This window comes from Melopsittacus undulatus, chromosome 5 (genome assembly GCF_012275295.1).
Source record: "Melopsittacus undulatus isolate bMelUnd1 chromosome 5, bMelUnd1.mat.Z, whole genome shotgun sequence".
Taxonomy (NCBI): domain Eukaryota; kingdom Metazoa; phylum Chordata; class Aves; order Psittaciformes; family Psittaculidae; genus Melopsittacus; species Melopsittacus undulatus.
This window is the reverse complement of record NC_047531.1, coordinates 44,592,495-44,602,193: the sequence shown is the minus strand read 5'-3', so window position 1 is coordinate 44,602,193 and position 9,699 is coordinate 44,592,495. Positions and strand designations below refer to the sequence as shown.

General features: G+C 54.9%; 1 protein-coding gene across 1 annotated transcript; it reads right to left on the bottom strand.

Annotated features, from left to right (window-relative positions):
* Nucleotides 1–738: 738 nt before the first annotated feature.
* Nucleotides 739–4,840, bottom strand: CHADL (chondroadherin like). The gene is made up of 4 exons (XM_005150321.3): nucleotides 4,688–4,840; nucleotides 2,952–4,613; nucleotides 1,637–1,803; nucleotides 739–1,339 (listed from the first exon to the last, which is right to left on the bottom strand). Exons 1-4 carry the CDS (start codon nucleotides 4,838–4,840, stop codon nucleotides 1,141–1,143), a joined length of 2,181 nt encoding a protein of 726 aa, XP_005150378.2. The 3' UTR covers nucleotides 739–1,140.
* Nucleotides 4,841–9,699: the final 4,859 nt, after the last annotated feature.

The window sequence follows — 9,699 nt, the reverse complement described above, 5'->3', positions numbered from 1 at the left end:
GGTTTATCAAAGGCTTTGATGGGGCCTTCCTGCGCACCTGCCTCTGGCTGCTGCCTCTCCCAGCACCTCGTCTCATCACTGACTTGTCATAGATGGCTTAATGCAGGGGTGAAGCCATTGCATGTTTCTCTTGTCAAACAGCTGGGATTGAGAGCCACCTTTGTTCATAGGATGATAATTTCCAAATGCCTTTAGCTTTCCTAGGTTTAGATTAGATATTGGGTAGATTTAGATATTAAGAGATATTCACTATGTGGTGGTGTGGCCCTGGCACAGGTTGCCCAGAGAAGCTGTGGTTGCCCCATCCCTGGCAGTGCTGAAGGCCAGGGTGAATGGGGCTTGAAGTAACTTGGTCTAGCAGAATGTGTCCCTGCTTGTGGCAGGGGGTTGGAACTGGATGAGCTTTAAGGTCCTTTCCAACCCAAACCATTCTGTGATTCTTTTTTGTTTTGTTTTGTTTTGTTGTTTTGTTTTGTTTTTTTTTTTTTTTGCTGTAGGCGTGGTAGTTCAATGGCTAGAAGAGTTTGTCTTTCAAAGCCTTCTCAACCTGAACAAAATTCTGACTTTAAAATGGGTCTGGGGCATCCCAACCTGGCCTGCCATGAGGAGTAAGTTGGGCACACACTTACGATGGGATCAGTTGATCCCATTCAATCAACAGGAACACTGATCAAATTTTGCAGGACATAGAAAGGTTTTGTTCTGCTTATGTTTTAATTCTGAGCAGCTGCTGGGAATTCAGGCAATGTTTTCACTCATGATAATTTTTGCATTTCCTGCTCTTAAGACCTGAGTGTGCGCAGGATCTTTCACTGGTGCCGTTTGCAGTCCCACTTGTAAAAACAAAATGAAGCTTGTGGATTCCAGCTCTTCTGTATGGCTGGATGGAGCCTTGGGAACAAAAAGCAAGGATTTGTCTTTGTTGTTCAAGTCATCAAAGCATGCTTCAAACACTGCAGAAACTTTCTGTCCCAGGTCTTTCCAGGGTCGTGTCTCTGTGTCCTGCAAAACCAAACCCCGTATCTTTGGCAAATGAACATCACGTTGGTGGCACCAGCCTTTCTCCTTTGAATCTTGTTCCATATTTATGTTGCTCTGGTGGGGACAAGTCTAGAAATCCTGTTGGAGCCTGCACATTCCCTAAGCTCTGCTCTTTTTGAAGCCTCTGGCTGGTGATTTTCTTGACCTCTTTTTCTTGCTGGGCTTGCTTGCAGCCTTGGTCTTGTCTCTCCAGCCAGGGCAGGTTTGGAAGGTGGTGGCAAGCTTCACTTTCAGCCCTCTGGCTTCTGTAGGGGACCCACAGGTGGCCCCTACACGGAGGTTGAGTTTGTCAATCCATCTGAAAACATGGCAGGAGATCAGGGAAGGGAATGGGATGGGGAAAAGGGAGAGATGAAACTCAGTGCCTGCGAGTGGCCACAGATCACTTCAAAGCCAGGCCACATTGCTCAGGGTCCCACCTGGGTGATATTTGAGTATCTGAATGTGTGCCTACCGCAGCCTGCGGCTGCTTTCCCTGTGGCAGGAAAGCACAAGCTACTTCAATCCTTGCGCACAGGCACATGCTCCGTCTCACCACTATGACCCAAACCAGTGCAGGTGTCCCCTGGGGACATTCCCCCCTTGTGGCACTCACCGGCGCAGGGGAAGGAGCTGGCAGTCACAGTGGAAAGGCACATCCCGCAGGTTAAGGATCTCCAGCCCAGTGAAGTTGCTCATACTGGGGATGCTGCTCATCTTGTTGCCCTCCAGGTAGAGGCTTCGGATCTTGGGGCCAAGGCCAGTGAAGGCACCGGGAGAAATCTGCAGTGAAGGGAGAGGGTGAGTCAGGGGGTGCTAGCAGGTACAGGAGAGCCTATCTCTGCCCCTCTGCTACCAATTAGCTTCGGGGGGCTGTGAACCCCTCCTCAACCTGGCAGCCATGTGAAAGAGACATTTTAAACAGCAGGGACTGTGAAAACACAAATGGTTTCAATCATGTTTTAGGACTCATTAGACACTGTTCAACCTCTTAAAAATAAATAAGGTGACATGCAGGAGGTATTAAAGTGAGCCCTGGCTGCTCTTAAGCTCATAGAATTGCAGAGTGGTTTGGGTTGGACAGGACCTTAAGATCATCCAGTTCCAACCCCCCTGCCATGGGTAGGGACACCTCACACTAAACCATGTCACCCAAGACTTCATCCAACCTGGCCTTGAACACCATCAGGAATGGAGCATTCACAACTTCTTTGGGCAACCCATTCCAGTACCTCATCACCTTCACAGTAAAGAACTTCTTCCTTATATCCAATCTAAACTTTCCCTGTTTAAGTTTAAACCCATCACCCCTTGTCCTATCACTACAGTCCCTGATGAAGAGTCCCTCTCCAGCATCCCTGTAGGTCATATTCAGCTATTGCAAGGCTGCTATGAGGTCTCCAAGCACCTTCGCTCCTCCAGGCTGAACAGCCCCAATTCTCTTAGCCTGTCTTCATACAGAAGGTGCTCCATCCCTCTGATCATCCCCTTGTGGGTCTCTTCTGGACCTGCTCCAACAGCTCCATGACACTTATGAGAGTGTTGCTAATGCCACTTTCTTGAGGGAATGAAGATATTCAGAGTAACAGTGAATGAAGCCACAGAGCAGCCCATAAGAGAAAAAAATATGGATAGGGCTGGGGAATAGTCTGAATTACACTGAAATTGGGTGTCTTTCAGGACTGGAGGCAATAAGCCTGTTCCAGAGGAGCTGGAGACAAGGTAGCAGCAAGGCAATGGTCCAGGCAAGCCTGAAGATGCCTCTTTCCAGCCAGGCTATGGAGCAAACCCTGAAGCCTGAGGAGTTTGGAGACATCTGCTTGAATGCCCCTATAGGGGCCACCAGCCCCTATAGGGCAATGGAACAAGATGGGATCAGTGGCTGTGCCCTGCAGTGACTCTGCCCCTCAGGGGTCCCTAGCTGCACGCACCTGCTGCAGGCCCATGTTGTCCAGGTAGAGGTGCTGCAGGCTGGAGGCCACGGGCAGGAACACTCTGTCCCTCATGCGCTTGATGGGGTTGCAGGACAGCTTCAGCTCACTCAGGGCAGGCAGGCCCTGCAGGGCTGCTGTGGGCACCTCTGCCAGCTGGTTTCCCTCTAGGTGCAGCTTCTCCAGCATCGCAGTGGGAGCCAGGGCAGTGGGAGAGATGTGCTTGATGGCATTCCCAGCCAGGTAGAGCCAGCGCAGCCCCCCTGCCCCAGCCAGGTCACCTTCTGCCAGCTCCCCAATGGCATTGTGCTGCAGATGGAGGGAGATGAGGTTGGGCAGGAGCTGGAAGGCCCCTGTGGGCAGGCTGGTGAAGGCGTTACGGTCCAGGTTGAGGTAGGCCAGCTGTGGGGCACCCTCGAAGGCGGTGGCTGCCAGGGTGGAGAGGCGGTTGTCAGTGAGGTACAGGTAGACTAGGCTCTCGAGTCCCTGCAGCGCTCCAGGGTGCAGTGCCCTGATGCTGCAGCTCTGCAGGTGGAGGGACACCAGCTCCTTCAGGCCAGGGAAAGCGCTCGGTGGCACCACCCCAAAGGTGTTTCGGCGCAGGTCGAGCAGGCGGGTGTCCCTGGGGAAGCCCTGGGGGATCTCCTGCAGGCCCCTGTTCTCACAGGATCCGTGGTGGGAATCAGGGGAGCAGGAGCACCCATGGGGGCACTGCCTGCTGCCGCCTGCCCTCAGCTGCTCTGACGGTGTGGCAGGGGTGGGGGGCAGCTCGTGATGGCCACATCTCATCTTGGGGGGGCTCAGCGAGTCCAGGGGCTGGCCACGGAGGGCAGCGGGTGCTGCACAGGTCCCCTCCACCTGTACCCGCTCCCTCACCAGCCAGTCATGGAAGGGGCGCAGGAGGCAGGAGCAGAGCAGGGGGTTGCTGGCCAGGTTGACCCTCACCAGTGCCCCAGCCCCAGCCAGGGCCGGCAGCCCCTGCAGCTGGTTAGCGTGCAGGTCCAGTGTGTGCAGCCGGGGGCTGCGGGTGAAGGCTTCGGCCGCCACGTCCTGCAGGGCTGCGTGGTCCAGGAAGAGGTGCTTCAGGGAGGCCATGGCCAGCGCCTCCTCAGCCAGGCAGGTGATGGGGTTATGGCCCATGTCCAGTCGGGTCACCCCATCCAGCCTGGCCAGGGCCTCTCCAGGCAACGCCTGCAGCTCGTTGTGGTCCAGGCTCAGCCTGCGCAGCATGGGCAGGGCAGCAAAGGCCTCGCTGCCCAGCACATGGAGGGTGTTGTGGGACAGCCGGAGCCACCTGAGGACTGCCAGGCCCTGGAAGACCATGTCTGGGAGGTAGACCAAGGCATTTGTCCTCAGGTCGAGGACAGTGAGGGACCCCAGATGGCCAAAAGCACCTGGCTGGATCTCCTCAATGCGGTTCCCCTCCAGAATGAGCTGCTGGAGGGAGGACAGCCCGTCCAGGGACTCCTGGTAGAGGACGGCTATGTCATTGGAGGCCAGGTTGAGGTGGACCAGCCTCCCCAGCCCTCGGAAAGCCCCTTCCTCCAGCTTCTCCACCTTGCATCGCTGCAGGTCCAAGTGCGTGAGGTACGGGGTGCCAAGGAAGGCTCCCGCTGGGATAACCGTGAAGCTGTTGCCCCGAAGGTCCAGTTTCTTGGTGAGCTGTCAGTCACACAAATAAAACATTGAGTTATGCAGGGCTGCCACCACTCCCCGCTCCCTGTCCCCTTGCCCACCTGAGGGATGGTGGTGGGGATGGCCATCAGGCTCCTGTTGAGGCACAGGACATGGCCACGGAGGTTGTCGCAGACACAGGGTGTGGGGCAGCGGGCGGCAGCTGTCTCCCCCAGTGCCACCATGAGCAGGAAGAGCCCCCAGGACAGCCTCATGGCGGAGGGCACCTGTGGCTGTGGAGACAGGGTGGTGAAGCCAGGAGTGTCCCCAAACAGCCGTGTCTACCAGCACCAGGTGCCAAGGGGGCTGTTGCTGTGACCAAGTGGGGCAGGTCTCACTGCCCCTTGCTCTCACACAGTGATTTCATAGCTAATAAACAAGGAAGAGAGTGTAAGAAGGAGAAAAGAAGCATTTACAATGAAAAGTGAAGGGCACAGACAGCAGGGCTCCACTTGGAGACCTGACATCTAAATTCCTGAGGGACATTTATGAGCACCTACAAGGGGCTTAGCAGGAGCATTGGTGTCACTTATGGGGAACTGGCTTGGAGCAGATACACCCCTACCCCATTTTCTTTGTATAACTCTCGCATAAAATGGTCTTGATCTGTACAAGGTATCAACCATGGCCCCTATGAGAGGCTTGGGTTTTGTGTAAGGCAGGCAGGTACAGCCATTCACAGGATGTGATCACACTGGCTTTCTGAGCCACCACCTCCTGATTGCAACCATCCCCTCTCTGTCACCCTGGCCACTTCCCAGCTCACAGCTCTGTGCCTCCCAGGCTGTTCATAGCAGGGTTTGCAATAAATCACCACTGCTCAGCAGCAGGAAGAAGGGGCTGGGTTTGGCCGGGCAGAGGTGAGCCCCTGGGGTGGAGGTGCCAGAGAGAGGCCAAGGCTGGGGGGAGCACAGAGGGGGTGGTGGGGCTGCAGCTATGGTCAATGCGCACCCCTCAAGCTCTACGGAGCACAAGCAGTGGGGTCTACAAGGCTCTAACTCATGGAGCCACACGGTGCCCATCCCCTTGCCCACCTTGGCTCCTCATCCCCCATGGTTCGAGTCCCAGTCTGCCCTCCACCCACCATCACAGCCAGACCTTCCTCAGCCCCCCCCCCCCACACACACTGGGGTCACCAGGCCCCCCGTGCAGCCACCGGCCAGTGTCACCAACGCGATGTCCCCATGTCAGCCCCCATCCACATGCCAGGCATCACCCCCACCATGTCCCACACACCTTGGGGGTCACCCACCCGGGGCCTGGGGTACCTGGACCTCAAGGAGTGGTAAGGAAAGGGAGGAGAGCAGCCGGCCGCCCCGTGCAGCAGCAGCCGAGCGCCTGTGCCAGTGTTTGCTCTGCCTGCAGAAGTGAGAGCTGAAAGGGGCCCATTGTGTCGCTTTCCCAGCACGGAGCCAGGAACGCAGGAGGAGGAAAAGGAGGAGGAGGTGGGGGAAGAAGGGGAGGCCAACGTTGGAGAGAGGGCAGAGACCCAGCCATCACCTCCCTCCGTGTACCACAGGGCTCTGGGAGCACCAGCACTGGGGAGCCCAAACCCAGAGCACCCCAGCACCAGCCCAGTCAGAGCCTACATGGGGTTTGCATTTGCTGCTGCCCAGGCTTTGCCTTTTCTTTCCTGGCTGCCTAAGTCACTGGAGCTACAGAGCTGCAGGGCAGAAAGGTGACATCCAGCCAAAATAGCCACAGCAGCAGTAAGCCTGAGCTGGCAGGGCTGGCTATGGGGCTGTGCCTCATTTACAGCCCTCCCATCTCCTCTTTTTGCTTCTCTGCTTGTTTCCAAGAGGACAGGGGTGGCAGTGCCTGTGTGAAACACACAAGTTTGTTGCAGAAGGGCACAGAGGCCTTCATTCTCCTCCCTGACTCTCATTTCTCTTGTTTGGCTCTAGGCTTCATTCTCCCAGGGAACACGATCAGGCCTGCAGCCTGGCAAAAACCTCCTATTCATGTTTCTCTCCCCTTCAAGCCCTTCCCCTGTTCACCAATCACCTCAGCTGCCAGAACCAGTACATCCATCCTGATGGCACCCGTGGGTGATGGACATGCTGGATGGCATCTGCCAACCTCCCCACCACCAGATGGCCAAAGCCTTCCTAGCTGTGGCCTTGGGCTGGCATCCCCTTCATCCCTGCAGCTCCCAGGGTGCCTATTGGTCCCATGACACAGGGTGACCCAACTGCACCTTTGTGGCACCAAAGATAAGCGCTTTTGTGCTCATCTCCATCCTGCTCTGCAGGGAGGACCACTGGGGATGTAGATCAAGAGGGGATAAATCTGCCTTGGGCTGGCAGGAGTCAGGCTGGGCAGCTCAGAGCTTGCACTGAACCACCAAGACCCATCCTGAAGCAGTGGTGGCCTTGGGGAGGGCCACGTGAAGGGAGCAGTGTCTGTTCTGGGTGGTTTGGCTGGTGGTCTTCATTCTGTGCCTGCTGTGTGCATGGCTGGCCCTCATGTCCCTCTGAGCTGTTACAAACAAGTGCTGTGCCCTGTACCCCAGCACCATCCCTGACAGTGGTTGGACAGGGCTTGGAGCAACCTGCTCTAGTGGAAGGTGTCCCTGCTCATGGCAGGGGTTGGAACTTGATGAGCTTTAAGGGCCATTTCAAACCTAACAATTCTAGGATCCCAGTGCTACCACCTTGCAAGATGACCTTGCAGCACTGCCTCTTCCCCATGCTGGAGGCTGGTTTCTTCCCAGACCTGATGAGTATCACTACCCTCTGCCTAAGGGACAGGGGTGTGGAGCAGCTCTGGCTGGGCACTTGGAGGGGTCTGGGAGCCTGAACCACCGCTTCTGCTGTGACCACCCTGCACCTCAGTGGAACACCATCTGCCAGCTGATGTGGAGCTACCTGCACAGCCACCATCACTGCCCAGCACACCTGGCTCCCCACCGTGTGGCCCCTCCACCCCTTATCCTGGCCAGGTCCTCCCACCCCTGCATGGCTGACTGAAGGCACCAACACCTCCCTGGCTCTGCTGGAGGACCACGGGGAGGTCGAGGTGTGGAACCAAGCACGCTAGCACTGAGAGCCACGTCTGCCCTTTCCCCAGCCTCTCCCAGGCTTTTAGTTTGTTTGCTTACCCAGCAGTGATCGAAAGCAGAGCTTTAGCTTCTACCGAGGCTGGCGGGAGACAGCCAGCCTTTGCTCTCTCTGATGGGGCATGGCAGCAGACTTGAACTTCCACTTGGCAGGTCTTAGTCCACCTCTACCAGGCCAGATACTTTTGCTTTCCATGAAAGAAAATGTTTTACCTCTGCTGGTCAGGAGCACAGTCCTATTGCTGCCGGTACAGGGTTTCACTGCTCATGCACCATAGAATCAACTAGGCTGGAAAAGACCTTTATGATCATCAAATCTGACACCCCAAGCTGCTCCATGTAGACAGAGCTCAGCACCATTGCTGCCTGGCCAGGCTGTGTTCAAATTGAAAATGCTACTGACAACAGCAGAGCTTTTGGGGGGAGACAGTTGCACAAAACAGGCTGAAGGAGTACTGGAATGACCGTCTCCCTTCAGGGTACCACTGGCAAAGTCCTCCTCTGGGATCAACTTCTGCCAGAAACAACAGTTAACAATTCCCACCCTCTTTTTCCCTAATCTTGACGCATAAGCCAATTTTGAGGGACTTCTGAGTCCATGGGCTACCTAGAAGCAATCTGGTTTCTGCAGACTGTAACTTCTACCCTCACACACCCCCTTTTCCCATAAACACCTGACCTTGACACTGAATACCAGGACCAGGAAAATCCTGCTACTAAGTATTGCTTGCTTTTGAACACTTCGGGACCAGCATCTCAAACTTGCTCTGCTGCTATGGTTACTCAAAGCTTCCCACACACATTTGCCCCACAGGTCTGTGTGGGAGCAGCAGCCTCCTGACCTTCTGTGTACGCACACACCGTGCTCCACCAGACCCACTGCAGATGACCTCCTGTACACTGTAACCCTTTGGCTTGGTCTCTGCATCATGTTCCATCTGCACCCATGAGCCTCCTCCAGGGCAGAGGGACATGAAGAGCAGCAAGATATCAAGGAGCCTCAAGAAAAGCTGTGTTCAAGACTTACATAAAACACAGATTCTTCTATGTCCCAGTTTTGCTTTGAAGCTGATGGCAAAACTTTACAGATCTGCTTGTGCATCAGACAGCTGAAGGAACGAGCCAGGAATGAGGTGAAAGAGGCCAGGCTCAGTCTGCAGTGATTGAAGCTCCTTCTGTAGGTGCAGGTACCTTCACTGCAGTTGTTTTTCACCCATTCAGACACAGAGGAGTTTCCAGCTTCGGTCACAGAAATGGGGAGAAGATGCATTTTGCTCTTACAGCAGCCTTGTTTTAACAAGAGGCACTGCTCTTATATGAGGAACAGCACCTCTTACACCTCAGACTCTCCTGAGCCTGATGGGATCACAGCCACAAATCCCCTCCCACAGCCACCCCCATTACATCAGTGGTTGCCCTGAACAGGCCCATAACCTGGAATAATTTGAGTGCATGCAAGTAGGTCTTGCACATACCTCATACTGTATTTCAGTGCACTACCCCAAGCCCTTGTTATTGTCCATGCACACCCTGAAGTTGACACCAGCTTTTCCTGCATTTAGGCCAGGTGTGGAACATGTCTCTCACAAGGAAGGGGCACCTAACTCCATTTCTTTGCCTCTTTCCTGGCACTGGCCCCATTTATACTGCACGTTGACTGCAAGGCCGGTTAAGGGAGGTGAATAGTCTTCTCCAAATGAAAACAGAGAGAAGGAAAAACAGGGACTGTAGCAAGAGGACAAGGGGTGATGGGCTAAAAATGAAGCAGAGGAAGTTCAGGTTAGCCATAAGGAAGAAATTCTTTACTGTGCGCACAGTGAAGCACTGGAATGGGTTCCCCAATGAAACTGTGAATGTTCCATCCCTGGTGGTGTTCAAGGCCAGGTTGGACAGAGCCTTGGGTGACATGGTTTAGTGTGAGGTGTCCCTGCCAATGGCAGGGGGGTTGGAACTGGATAATCTTAAGGTCCTTTCCAACCCTAACTATTCTATGATTCTAACCGTTTGCTACCTGAA

What these genes read in the sequence shown, in the direction of transcription:
- CHADL (XM_005150321.3), bottom strand. Translation starts at nt 4,840, where the DNA reads ATGAGGCTGTCCTGGGGGCTCTTCCTGCTCATGGTGGCACTGGGGGAG. An exon ending in TCCCCACCACCATCCCTCAG is followed by an intron (nt 4,614 to 4,687) that starts GTGGGCAAGGGG and finishes TGTGACTGACAG; the next exon opens with CTCACCAAGAAACTGGACCT. An exon ending in CAGCTCCTTCCCCTGCGCCG is followed by an intron (nt 1,340 to 1,636) that starts GTGAGTGCCACA and finishes CCATGTTTTCAG; the next exon opens with ATGGATTGACAAACTCAACC.